The sequence below is a fragment of the Lissotriton vulgaris genome, chromosome 1_1 (assembly GCF_964263255.1).
Source record: "Lissotriton vulgaris chromosome 1_1, aLisVul1.2, whole genome shotgun sequence".
Lineage (NCBI taxonomy): Eukaryota > Metazoa > Chordata > Amphibia > Caudata > Salamandridae > Lissotriton > Lissotriton vulgaris.
Genome location: NC_141685.1, coordinates 1,731,176,780 through 1,731,190,624, shown reverse-complemented (window position 1 = coordinate 1,731,190,624; position 13,845 = coordinate 1,731,176,780). Strand labels below are relative to the sequence as shown.

The 13,845-nt window shown below is 48.4% G+C and overlaps 1 protein-coding gene across 1 annotated transcript in view; it reads left to right on the top strand.

Moving 5' to 3' along the window:
• USP6NL (USP6 N-terminal like) overlaps nt 1-13,845 on the top strand; it is a 927,917-nt gene that overhangs the window by 510,855 nt on the left and 403,217 nt on the right. Inside the window, exon 4 of the mRNA XM_086918996.1 lies at nt 11,319-11,358. Within this exon, the coding sequence (XP_086775122.1) occupies nt 11,319-11,358 (40 nt within the window). The remainder of the gene's footprint in view (nt 1-11,318; nt 11,359-13,845) is intronic.

The following is a 13,845-nucleotide window of genomic DNA, read 5'->3' as shown; positions in this document are numbered from 1 at the left end:
TTGACATACTGAATTTAAGATCCAGTGTTCTTACATTCTAGTGTGGCCTAGTATAGTTTAAACAGGCATTGGCAAAGCCAGTAGGTCTCACCTACATACGATCTATTGACTTTGTCAATATTGTTTCACCATGTAGCACAGCAGTGTGGTCTCTGTACAACATGGAGGAAAAACATTGACAAAGCCAATAGCTCTCACATAGGCGAGGATCATTGGCTTTGCCAAGGCTTGTTTTTAATGATGGGGCTAGGTGCAGTGCAGCCTGTGGGTTGCTGTCTTCCCCTCTCTCTGCCCCTACTCCTTTGCTTCTCGAAGCATTGGGAATTGGAAACTGGGAGAGGGAATCGAGGGTGCTAAATGAGTTGCCTATTCTGCATCTATTGCTGGCAACACGTCACCCAGTACCATGGCCCGTTCGTAATGTTCAAGGCATGTAGAGATAGCAGATATTTTGAATGGGAGAGGATGCAGCGTTATTGCCAGAGCTGCTGACTTGCCAACCCGGGAACCAGGGTCTAGTCTCTTTGTTGGCTCTATATCTTGTGATTCTGGGCAAATCAGTCATGTGTCCCTGCCTAAGAAAACATGAATGCGACCTTCTGCAATGTAACTGATGCTAGTGTATATGTGCATTGTTAAATTGAAAAATTAGCACTTGCATAACGGCTTGACCGGTGCTCATTTACAGAGCTACAATACCTGCTGCCAAATTTGCGCTATACAAGTCTGCAAAAACACCCAAAGAAAAAAAAAAGAACAAGCCAAGACCGGCAAGCAAAAACAAAGAAAAACTCAGTCACATCAGGAGCTTCGGCCAGGCATGAATTAACTTAAACCAATCCGTCCGTGCTCCCTGCTCCACAGAAATTATTGGAAATGAAGATGTGAAAGAGACTATTAGTTATGGTTTCCTTACCTTAGAATTAGCCCAAATCGTCAGACTGGATCCGGAGGATATTTCTTCTACATTACACCTGCGCGTCTGTAGGTGGCGTCGGTCGACTCCGCGTTCATTGTCGTGATCGCCGGAATGACGTCGCAGTAACAACTTAGACGCGGTCCTGGTCGAGAGGGAGGTTGCGGGACAGGTCACTGAGTCCCCACCATCACTCCTCTTCGAAGTCTTCGTCTTCAGGTAAGTCGAAGCACAAAATGAAGGCGAAGAAGCACAGTTGCTCTTTGCGTTCTCCCAGTTTGTTGACCGACGCAATGCGGTATGCAGAAGGTAGTCGTCCGGCTGTGCCAGCGGAGCCTGTTGGGTCGGCACCGAGCTTCCCTCCCTTCCCGGGATCCGGAGCGACCCCTGGCAAACTTTGTAGTTTTTACGAAGCCATCTTGGGCAGCCCGACTCTGCCGACGTGCCTTCGGGCCCCCCAGACTCAAGTGGTGGTTCTCGGCCTTTGATGCCGGCAGCTTTGGCCCCGACGCTGCAGGGAACTTGGGCCGGACTGGGATCAGGGCCGGACTGGGAACCGAAACCGACTCTGGTAAACTTCTTGGCCGGCCCCCAAGGAGGGAAGGGGGGAGTGTGGCCGAGTTGTTTGTTAGGGATTTTGTTACATGGGGCTGATATTGCTACCTCCTGTAACAAAACCGGCCCGCACCATGGTGGCCCACCGGGGAAACACCCGGTGCCCGCTACGGGCAGTCTGGCCCTGATCCGGATCGGCGCTGGTCGACCTTACAACACCTCTTCCGGCACCAAATCCATTGGCAACATCTTGGCCCCTCCGAAGCTGGGTGTGTCCCCAACCGACGTCTACCCCAGCCTCCCCCTTGACATTGACACATAGCCGGACCAGCGTTGACCAATGCCAGTTACGGCGCCGACTGGTACTCTTGCACCTCTATTGTACCCTTGTGTTCCCTTTCGCCCTTAGTGGCAACCAGAGGAGGGTGAGGAGGACTGGGAGGGGTCTGTGGACCCTCTGGCAGACTAGCTGGAAGAGCCAAACTGGAGAGAGGAGTTGGGTGAGGCCAGTGATCTGAACACTTCTCCAGACCTTGGCATGCTTTCTCCCTCTACAGTGGCTACGGAAGAGGGAGCCTCTTACTCTGTGTTGTTGCGTATTGCGGCTGAGGCCTTGAAGCTTGTGCTTCTTACGGTGGAGGTCAGGACTAACCTCCTGATCGAGGTGCTTCAACTGGCAGTGGCCTCTTAGGATCTCCTGCTGCCATTCAATGAGGCCCTCACGGACATCCTTCTGGGCCCTTGGTCTAAGCCCAGTACAGGGACCCCTGTGTATAGGATGATATCCCGACCCCACCGCCCGGCCCCGGGCGACCCCATTTTCCTCTCCCAACACCCTACCAAGCCTCAACTTCCAAGGGTTTGCTCCCTACTCCTCCACCTGATAGGGAATCCAAGAAGCTGGATCACCTTGGGAAGATGTTTTCTTCCGCCAGCTTAGGACTGCGGTCAGTGAACACCGCATGTCTCTTGGGCCATTACACCCACTCTGTGTGGCACACGGTCGCGCAGGTGCTGCCACAGTAGAGGCTGTGCTATCCTGTGCAGTTGCTGAGGCCAGAGATTCTGCGAAGTTTGCCGTACAATGTGGGCTGTACACCACCGACTAACTAGGCAGGACGATTTCAACGTCGGTAGTCCTGAGACGCTATGCCTGGCTTTTTGTGTGATGTCTAATCAACTCGTTTGGACATGCCTTTTGATGGAAGTCGCTTGTTTGGCGACAAAGCGGACAACACGCTCTAGCTCTTTAAGGATTCTAGGTCTACACCAGATCCTTGGGCCTCGCTACCTCCTCTTGCCCCGCTCAGTCCTCTTTTCTCCCCTTTCGTGGCTACGGAAGGGGTGCCCCACTAGGTCCTGCCTAGAGCCACAGGCCTGAGCAAGCTGTCCAGCATCTGCGCGGCCAGGGACGTGGGACCCCGCATTGTGGTCTAGGAGCCAGCGGGCGGGTCAGTCCACCAGCGTCCCCTCTGCAGCAGCCTCCAAGCCTTCCTAGTCCGACTTTTCAGGGCCCCCAGTTGCCAGTGGGCAGCAGGATTCGCCCTCACCTCCCCCATTGGCACAGCATAACATCAGACAGGTGGGTTTTGCAGATAGTCCGAAGGGGCTACTCCCTCCCCCCTTCGATACTACCCCTCCTTCAATGCCACCTGCAGGACGCTTATTTTCACATCCCCGTCCTGCCTGCTCAACGGCGTTACCTAAGGTTCACGGTAGGCCACGAGCATTTTCAGTCTACCGTGCTCCCCTTTGACCGTACCAGCTCATCTCTGGTGTTCACGAAAGTGATGGTGGTGGTCGCAGCTCATCTGCGCAGATTAGGGGTTCCAGTCTTCCCCAATCTCGACGACTGGCTGTTGAAGGCGAGCTCGCCTCAGGCTGTCGTTTCCCACCTCCAGACTACAGCGGACCTCCTGCATTCGCTGGGGTTCACTATCAACGTACCGAAGTCACACCTGATTCCCTCTCAAAAGCTCCTTTTCATCAGGACGGTCCTGGATACAGTGCCGTTTCTGGCTTATCCTCTAGAACAGTGAGTCTGGGATATTCAGCTTATGATTCCGTTCATTCAGCCTCTATCCCTGGTTTCGTTCAGAATGACCCTGAGGTTGCTGGGCCTCATGGCCTCCTGCTGGTGGATTATGCCAGGTGACATATGCCGTCTCTGAAGTGGAACCTGAAGTTCCAGTTGGCACAGCATTAGAGGGGGAATCTGTACACCAATTGCAGTGGTGGCTAACGAACCAGAATTGGCAGATCCCTCTCCCTTCCCCCACCCAGAGTTCACAGTGGTGACAGAAGCATCACTTATGGGGTGGGGCGGCCACATGGGGGAGGCGGAGATCAGAGGCCTCCGGTCTCTCGCGTAGTACGGCCTACACATTACCCTTCAGGAGCTCCGGGCAATTCATCTTGCACTAAAGGCATTCCTTCCTTCTGTCCAAGTGAGAGTAGTGCAGGTGTTCACGGACCACACCACTACTATGTGGTTCTGCAACAAACAGGGCGGGGTGGGGTCGTGGACCCTATGTCAGGAGGCCCTTCTCCTCTGGACATGGCTGGAACATCAGGGCATGTCTCTGGTGGTTCAACACCTGGCAGGTTCACTGAATCCCAGGGCGGACAGACTCAGTCGCCGGTGCTTGATGGATCCCGAATGGCGTCTTCACTCGGAGATGGTGCAAGGTCTCTTTCGGCAGTGGGGAGAGCCTTGGTTAGATATATTCGCCACCGAAGAGAACACGCAATGTCAGCAGTTCTGCGTGTTGGAATTTCCAAGGCAACACTCCCTAGGCGACGCTTTTCGTCACGAGTGGAGTTGCGGTCTTCTATATGCCTTTCCGCCTATACCACTCTGCCCAGAGTGCTGAAGGTGATCAAGGGCGACCGGGTCCAAGTCATTCTTGTGGCTCCGGACTGGGCACGAAGAACATTGCCATCAATGCTCCGATCAGACTGCCTCTTCGGGAGGATCTTCTGTCGTAGCAGCAGGGCACGGTCCTTCACCCGAACCTGTCCAGCCTCCACCTCTTTGCATGGAGATTGAGCGGCGACAGTTGCTAACTTTTGACCTTTCTTCCGAAGTCTGTAATGTAATCTTGGCAGCCAGGTGTCCCTCCACTAAAACGGTATACGCCTGTAGATGGAACAAATTTGTGGCATGGTGCACAGCAAAGTCTGTAGATCCCCTGTCTGCCCCTCTTTCAGAGGTTCTGCTCTTCATTCTTTCTTTGGCCCAGCAGGGCTCTGCTCTGGGTACTCTTAAAGGCTATCTTTCGGCAATTTTGGCCTTTCTTCGCCTTCCTAATCGGCCTTCTCTTTTCAAGTCCCCTATTGTAAATCGCTTTCTTAAGGGCATTACTCCCCTGTTTCCTCCTATTCCTTTTGTGATGCACCAGTGGGACTTGAACCTTGTTCTGACTTACCTTATGTGCGCTCCTTTGGAGCCGTTGCATAATTGTCCTCAGACTTTTGACTCTCAAAACTGCCTTTCTGGTTGCCATCACCTCTGGTCACAGGATGAGATGAGCTTCAGGCTCTTTCTTCTAAACCTCATTTCCTGGCTGTTCATCCGGAGAAGGTTGTCCTTTGCACTACACCTTCTTTTCTTCCCAAAGTGCTCTTTCCACATAGGACAGACCATCACTTTGCCCACCTTCTTCCCACCCCGCATCCTTCTAAAGAGGAGGAGAGGCTCCACCGTCTGGATCAAAAACATGCGCTTTCATTTGATCTGGATCACACAAAACTATTCCAGGTGGATGATCAGCTCTTTGTTGGCTCTGTGGGCGCCAAGAAAGGTTGGGCCGTGCAAAAACGAACCATCTCTTGATGGGTCATTCTTTGCATTAAAAGGAGCCTCCAGTAGGGTTGCATGCCCATTCCACTAGGGTGATGGTAGCCACTACTGCTTTGGGACGTGGAGTCCCCCTTCATGACATCTACCAGTCATCCATGTGGGCTTCGTTGCACACTAAACATTACTGCCTGGACAGCCAAGTTCGGAAAGACGGATTCTTTGGCCACTCTGTTCTTAAGGACTTCCTGGTGTGAACTCGGTTCGCAGACCCACCTCTGGGCTTGGTAATGCTGGGGTATCTAGTCTAAGGTAAGGAATCCATAACTAATAGTCTTTCAGATGAACAAGTTACTTATCTTTGGTAACGATATATCTGTAAGAGACCTATATTAGTTGAGCTGAGCTCTAGACTGAAGATGTGCCCCTGGTAATAGGCGGCTCGCCTACCTATACACCTGGTACGGGCATATGTGGGTTCACCAGTACGATTTCAGGTGCCACCGGGAGAAGGTATGACCTCCCTGTGTGTACTCTGCTCAATGTGAATGTCTCTAAATAGCGCCTTACGTTGGCATTTTTGCTAACTTACACTGTCTCAGAACTGTCTGAATCATTTAACAAGAGAGTATATTCCCTCTATATAAACATCTAAGCAAACATGCATTTTTGTCATATTGGGTGGATGGTATAGATAATGTATGCAGTATTAATTTAAGCTAGAAAATGACATTATTAGTTACGGAGTTAAAAATAATGCACTTTTTACTTACTTTTGAAACACTTAATTCCTAATTAAAGCCCTAATTTAAGTAAACTGCCTCAGTCATCTGGAACTTGTAGTCTTCAAGCCACTTTACTGCAGTACTGCTGGGATTAATTTGAATGGTTGACATTTTTTATTTTAAAGTGTAGGGGACATATGACACTGTAGAGGCAAAGACCCAGTGCTTTAAATGGGCAGGTACTATCAGGTACTGATTACAAACACTTTTTTATTTTGAAACAGAGAGTAGGTGAACTTCGCCAGAACGCTGCAATACATTTAATGGGAGAGTACTGGCACTTCCTAAAAGGAGACAGGTACACAGGATAGTGAGTACCAGCACTTCTCTATTTCTCTTTAAAGCACTGCAAAGAACCTGTGTGAGCATTGCATCAATTAGTATTGACACCTGCCTGGCATGACCCCCATTAGAATTACTGTTATTCAATGGTACTGTGGTTGTTCTGTTAAAACTAGCATACTTAGCTCCAGAAAGGTGACTTCACCTTGGGTTGGTTGACCTGCTCCTTCCACATCAAGTGTCACTTAACCATCCACGCAGGTGCAGGGGCTATCATGAGAAGGCAGCTTGCCTCAGCCCATTGCTCCTGTTAGCGCCAACTATAACATAACTAACCCCTAACCATGAAACCCTAAAAGTGGGGAGGGGATGTGGCGTAGCTGCCAGAGCTGCTGACTTTAATGCTGATGAACCAGGTTAGAGTCTCTGGGTAGGCTCAACTTTCTGTGATTTTTGACAAATCATTAACTGGTGCTCATGAAAAGCATTCCAATACTTTTGGGTTGAGTTTGCTCTATAAGCACCGGTGTTGACAAAAAAGGGCTGGTCCCGAGCACCGAAACCCATTGGCTCAAAAAAAGCACTGCATCCACGTCAAGGACAATCAGAGCTCCAAGTGACATCTGCACGAGCTTTGGAAAATACATGTTTTCCACAGGTTATTTTGTCTTGAGAGAACACTTTCATCAATTAAACAAGCAGTGACAAAGCCAATAGGTCGTGTCTATGCAAACGCTATTGGCTTTGCCAATATGCTTTAGACGTGTTGCACACCAGTGTGGCTGCTGTTCAGCATGGCTAAAGTATGTGGGGTAAAGGAGAGTGGCGTGAAGTGCAGTGTCGTAAAGTGGAGTATTATGGAGTAGCGTAGAGAGTCGTTGAGTGGAGATAAGTGTCATGGAGTCGCGTAGAGTGGTGTACAGCGTCGTTAAGGGAGTGGAATGTAGTGTGGAAGGCGTAGTGGTGCAGAGTTGAATAGCTTAGTATGGAGTAGAGTGTTAAAGGGGAGTAGAGTGTCATAAAGTGGATTGGCATAGAGTTGAATTGAATAGTGTAGAACAGAGTGGAGTGGCATAGAGGGGTTTGCATAGAGTGGAGTAGAGTGTTGTAGAGAGGTGTAGGGTGGAATAGTGGAAGACAGTGGAAGGGTAGAGAGTGGAGTAGAGCGGAGTGGAGTGGCATAGAGGGAAGTAGTAGTGGAGCAGAGTGGAGTAGTGTGTTGTAGAATAGAGTGGAGTAGTGTGTTGTAGAATAGAGTGGAGTAGTGTGTTGTAGAATAGAGTGGAGTAGTGTGTTGTAGAATAGAGTGGAGTAAAGTGGCTTTGAGGGAGTTGTGTAGAGCGTTGGGGAGTTGAGTTTAGTGGTGTAGAGTATAGTGTTGTGAAGTGGCGTAAAGTACAGTGGTGCACAGTAGATTGGCATAAACTGCATAGGTTTTGAGTAACGTGGTGTAGAGTGCAGTGACGTAAATGAGAGCGGTGCAGAGTAAATTGCAGTGGCGTAGAATGTAGTGATGCAGAGTGGTGTAGAGCACACTATTTCAGAATAGAGTGAAGTGGCATAGGGTGCAGAATGGAGTGACATACAATAGAGTGGTGTAGGGTGCAGTGGTGTAAAAAAGAGGAGTTGCGTGAAGTGATGTAGTGTGTAGTGGTGTAGAGTACATTGGCACAGAGTGGAATTGAGTAATGTAGAGTGCAGTAGTTTATAGTCGAATGGCTTAGACTGGAGTGGTGTAGAGTGCAGTGAGGAAGAGTGAGGTGTTGCACAGTAGAGTGGAGTAGAGTGCACTGGCATAGCATTGAGCAGTGTAGAGTAGAGGGGTAGAGTTAAGTGGTGCAGATTAGATTAGAGTGGAGCGATGTAGAGTGTAGTGGCATACAGTGCATTGGCATAGAGTGCAGTAGTGCAGAGTAGAGTGGCGTTGGGTCTGGTGGCAGGGAGAGCAGTGTTGCAGAGTAGGTGATGTAGAGTGGAGTGGAGGGGGCAGAGTAGAGGGCAGTGGAGTGCAGATTAAAGTGGGGTGGAGTGCACTGGCATAGCACAGAGCATTGCAGAGTAGAGGCGTAGACTGCATCGGTGCACAGTAGATTAGAGTGGCATAGAGTGGATTGGCTTGGAGTATAGTGACGTAGAGTGCTTTGGCATAGACTGCCATAGAATGCATTGGCACAGATTATAGTGATGCAGATTAGATTAGAGTGGCGTAGAGTTCAGTGGCAGAGAGTGCAGTGTTGCAAAGTAGAGTAGAGTGTAGTGGCGTAGAGTTTTGTAGAGTACAGTACATTGGTACAGAGTAGATTGGCATAGAGTTTAGTGACATAGGGTAGAGTGTTGTAGAGTAAAGTATCATAGAGTGTAATGTAGATTAGAGTGTCTTAGATTGGACTGCGTAGAGTTTAGTGGAGTAGAGTGCAGTGGCATACAGTAGTGTAGAGTTCAGTGGCATGGAGTGTATTGGTCTGTGTAAAGTGGTGTAGAGTGCATTAGCATACAATAGAGGGGCATGGAGTAGAGGGGCCGCAGGGCAGATTGCAGTGGCATAGAATTGAATGGCACAGAGTGGAATAGAGCGACGTAGAATGTAGTGTCATAGGGTTGAGGGTTAAAGAGTGCAGTGGTGCAAAGTAAAGTGGCGTAGAGAGCAGAAGTGTAGAGTACAATGGTGTTGAGTGCAGCTGTCTCAGAGTGAAGTAGCATTGAGTGTTGCAGAGTATAGTGGCATAGAGTACACAGTGGCATAGTATAGAGTATAGTGCAGTAGCATAAAGTGCAGTAGTGTATAGTTCTGTGGCATAGAGGGCATTGGTTCTGAGTAAAGTGGTGTAGAGTACAGTGGCATAGAATAGAGTGGCATGGAGTGGAGTAGCACCGGATAGAGTGTTTTAGAGGACAGTGTTGTAGAGTGCAGTGGTGCAGAGTAGGGTCCCGTGGCGGAAGTGCAGTGTTGCAGAGTAGTGTAATGTAATGTAGAGTTGAGTGATGCAGAGTAGAGGTGGGTAGAGAGCAGTAGCAGAGTGTGCAGTGTAGAGGGCAGTGGTGTATGGTAGGATGGTGCAGAGTGCATTGGTGAAGAGGTGCATAGTAGAGTGGCATAGAGAGCAGAGGTGTAGCGTACAATGGTGTAGAGTGCATTTGGCTTGAAGTGTTGTATTGTAGAGTGTTGCAGAGTATAGTGGTGCAGAGTAGAGTTCTGTGGCGCAGAACAGTGCTTAATTTGTAAAACAAAATGAAGTGCCAGGGCCCTACTCGGAAGGCAATTGCAGGCTGCACCACATAGTGCCCCTGCCAGCGCTGCTAATGACAGTACCAATATAACACCTAACCATCACACTCTTCCAAGAGTGCCAATTCAGACTATTTCAGGCTACACAAAAGCTATAATAATGTTGTGAGAGGCTGGTATTAATCATTTTGAATGCAATTTGACTTAATAAACACAGCTGTTATGCTCATCTCAGAAAGCCCGCCATGTGGTCGACTGTCACTAGAGCTGGTGCTGACAATTAAGTGCTGGTGCAGAGCACCGGAAACCACCGGCTCAAATTAAGCACTGTCGCAGAGTGTAGTGTCGTAGAGTAGATTTTTTCAGAGTAGAGTGGAGTGGTGCAAGGTAGAGTACAGTGGTAGATTAGAGTGGTGTAGAGAGGATTGGCATAGAATGCACCAGAGAAGAGTTCATTGGCTCAGACGTCACGCAATGGACGTCTGTCTTTCTCCTATGTGGCTCCTCCACTATGGAATAAATTACCCCCCCACCTTTTGTTAATCACTAACCACCAATCCTTCCGTAAATATTTAAAAACCTGGCTCTTCCCAAAATAATCAATGCGATATCAGGCCCTAGCCTTCATCAAGGTCTGTGTGTTTTTCTCTGCTAAGCGCCATGAGACCTCACGGTGATATGTGCGCTCTACGAGAACATCTGACTTATGACTTATAAAGTGCAGTGTTGCAGATTAGAGTGGCCTAGAGTGGAGTGGTGTAGAGTTTAGTGGAGAAGAGTGCAGTGGTGCATAGTGGAGAAGAGTGCAGTGGTGCATAGTGGAGTAGTGTGGAGTAGAGTGCATTGATGTAGAATAGAGAGGAGTGGAGTGGTGCAGAGTAGAGTGCAGTGGTCTGGAGCAGTCCAGAGTAGAGTGACGTAGGGAAAATGGAATATGCATGGTGTGAAAGTGTACTGCCATTATACCGAACACATCTTTTAATTGAAATGACCGTTCAATTTGCACAGACATACAATTTTACTGATGAAAGTATACCGTTCACAAACAATGTGTGGAAATGTCATCACCTAGAGTATGGATTTGTTTTGGTCATAATAAAATATTTCGACCTCCATTCAGAGTTACCAAAACATGTGCTTCATTTGTGCTGTGCTAAATCAGAAATATCTGAACAGTTCATTTACAGACATTTACATTTTGTTGAATACTAGGAAAATAGATAACATCGTACAGGGTTTCGACCAGCACACCCTCAGTAGTCAGCATGATTGTTACCTAAACCTCTCACCATGAAGTTGGAGAAAGAAAAGTAAAGGCCAAGCTTCTGTGGTAGACGGAGCCTGAGATCCCTCTGTATTTAAATGCGCAGCATATGTGACAAGATAAGAACAAGATTTAAATAAAGGTCTGTTTACAGAAATTGAGTATTGGTGGAAGAATACAGCAAGTAAGGTTTGGGCAAGTGAAGGGACAAACTCAAGCTGGACAGCCTAAAACAATTAAAGTTAGCAAATAGAAAGCACGCAAATGTGAGTTACAAACCACAGAGCCATTGGTAAGTAATGGGTGGAATGCATTCCTAGGGAGGTCGTCCGAACGTCTCTAAGATGCCCAGACAGCTCTGATGGCAAGGCAGCTCTTCTGTCTGGTAGGCGTCGACCTAAAAAATGACGAAAAGCCATGTTTTTTAGCTTTCATGTTTAGGAGGCATAGCTTCATATCACTTACATTTTGTATTTGTTTCTTTCCACTAGCGAGAAGGAATTACCTTCCTATGATACAGCATTAGAACGGGTAAGCCATTTTTTTCTGTCTTGTCTTTGATGTTGAAATATCATGTTCTGTTCCACATGTTTATACCGTATTGTTTCTGTCGGGTCCCTTTCCCGAGAGCACTTTCATAGGTTGCCTTCGTGCATGTGATCCCGTGCCTTTGAGGTTAGCTGTTCCATTGTTGTCTGCCCCAAAAAATGAAATAACCAGAAAGATTGATTTGTGTTGCATTCAGGTTGGAAAATGCGAATGTATGCTGTTTATAACACGCTTTTCTTTTTAGCATCTGGTTGGTTAAATAGGAGTTATGTTGCTACCATCATTTCTTACTTTTATTCACTAAATAGATATTCAAATTCCGTTTATAGTTTGGGCCTAGCTGAATTCCAATATGTAACCACTATTTCCCACAAGTTAAAATACATACCTGCTAATTTCTAAATTGGTTATGGCACAAATACATCTTTTTTATTTTAAACAGATTTTATTGATCAAAACATCACATATGACTCAGAGCTCTGTGACCCAGAGGCTTCTGCTGCTTCAATATACATCAATTGAATTTGACCATTTGCATGCATTTTCAGGAGAGGGTGAAAAGGAATACAAATAAAATCAGAACCCTAAAACTGTAACACCCCCAACCCACCCCACAGTCGTCGATTCCAGAGCAACATATCATATCAATAACTGTCATTGTACAATTGTAAAAAATCATCACCTAGGAGGCAGCTGTCCTGCCGAACATCTGAAGGAAAGGAAATAAAAATAATCAAAGAAAAAAGGATAATACCAGTGAAAAGTAGGCTGGTCATTCTGGGTCCCGGCTCCGGTCCCCCTGTGCCGGCTCCTACTCCAGGCCACAATAGTCTGCCCAGCGCTTCCAGATCTTAAAGTTCCTTCGGGGGCACCCCCTGGCCACAAAGGTTGGGGTCTCTAGACCCATACAGAAGTCCAGACAATTTTTTCCAGGCAGAGACAGAAGGAGCAACCGCTGCCTTCCAAGCCCTAGCAATATCCCTTTTCGCCAGGGTAAATCCCAGAAGCAGGAGATGGTGCTTGTAAATGTTTCCCCCGATCCCTTCCATAACCTGCAGGAGGACCAGCTTCGTTGAGTTGGGAAGGTTTTACCCCAACACTTCAGAGACAGGCCAGCACCCCCCTCCAGAAACGCGCTAATGCGGAGCAGTGCCGGACAGTATGCAGCAGGGTTTCGTCCTCGTGTACACATCGAAGACCCACTGGGGAGGCCACCAAACCCTCCCTCCATAGCCTAACCCTGGTATAATATACCCGGTGCAGGTACTTGAAATGGATAAGTCGTAGGTTCATTAAGATGGCTGCTCTTCATTGAGATGCCATGGCCTCCGTCCAGTCTTTCTCCTCCATCTGACCAACGTCACCCTCCCAAGTCTCCCTCAGATGCTGTAGCGATTGGGAACAATGTGTGACCAGGGACTGGTAAATTTTAGAGAGCTTGTGGTCGTGGAGGTCCCCCATAAATACATTGGCCTCCACCGGACTGAACTCTGCCATTGACTCCAACCCCTCCAAACTAGGGGAAATAGCATGTCGGAACTGTAACTACTTAAAAAAAATGTTTTTTTGGCATCTGGAAGTCTTTCTAGATATCCTGGAATGATTTCAAAACCGGTCCCCGCATGATGTCGCCCAGGGTGGAGATCCTAGTGTTATCCCTGTTGTGGAATCCAGACAGAGCCTCCAAGTGTAGTAGGCAGCCCCTATGCCAAAGAGGGGTTTCCCGGGTCAGTCTGTTCCACCAACCCATCCTCCGTAACTCCTGCCTCCAGATCTGGAAGACAGTCCGAGTGGCTGTCGGTAGGGAGCGTCTCAACGGGGCCCGATTAGAGAGTTGTATGTATGGTGTGTTTCCCTCATGCACCGCTGTTCAACAGCGTATGCCGGATCCATCCTGTCCCCATACCACCACTCGTTCAGGACGAGCAAGTGCAAGGCCATATAATAAGACAAAATGTCTGAGATCGCCAATCCCCCACAGTACGTAGACTGAAAGCAAGTCAGTAGCGCCACCCTTGCCGCTCCACCTTCCCAGAGAAACTGACCCAGTTCTGCATTGACCTGACGGAACCCCCTAGGGGGATTTTGGTACGGATAATTCTGCAGTTGATACAGTAGGTGCCGGAGTGAAACCATCTTAAAAATGGCTGACCGGCCATAAATAGACAAGGGCATGAGACCCGGTCTTTATGTCTTCACGCACATGATCCCATACAGGCACCCAGTTCCGAACTCAAGACGTGGTGGGAAAATCTGATGGAATACCCCCAGGTATTTCACCACCCCATGAAGCCGAGGAGCCGAGCGCGCCCCCACCACCCAAGACCCCAAGGGTGGACTTCCGTGGATTCATGTATAGTCCAGAGGTTTGCCCAAAGATCTGCATTATGCGCAGCAGCTGGAGTCCCGTCCTATACAAATTAGTGAGGAAGAACAGACCTGACCCCAGGTCGCTCCACACGCCGCACG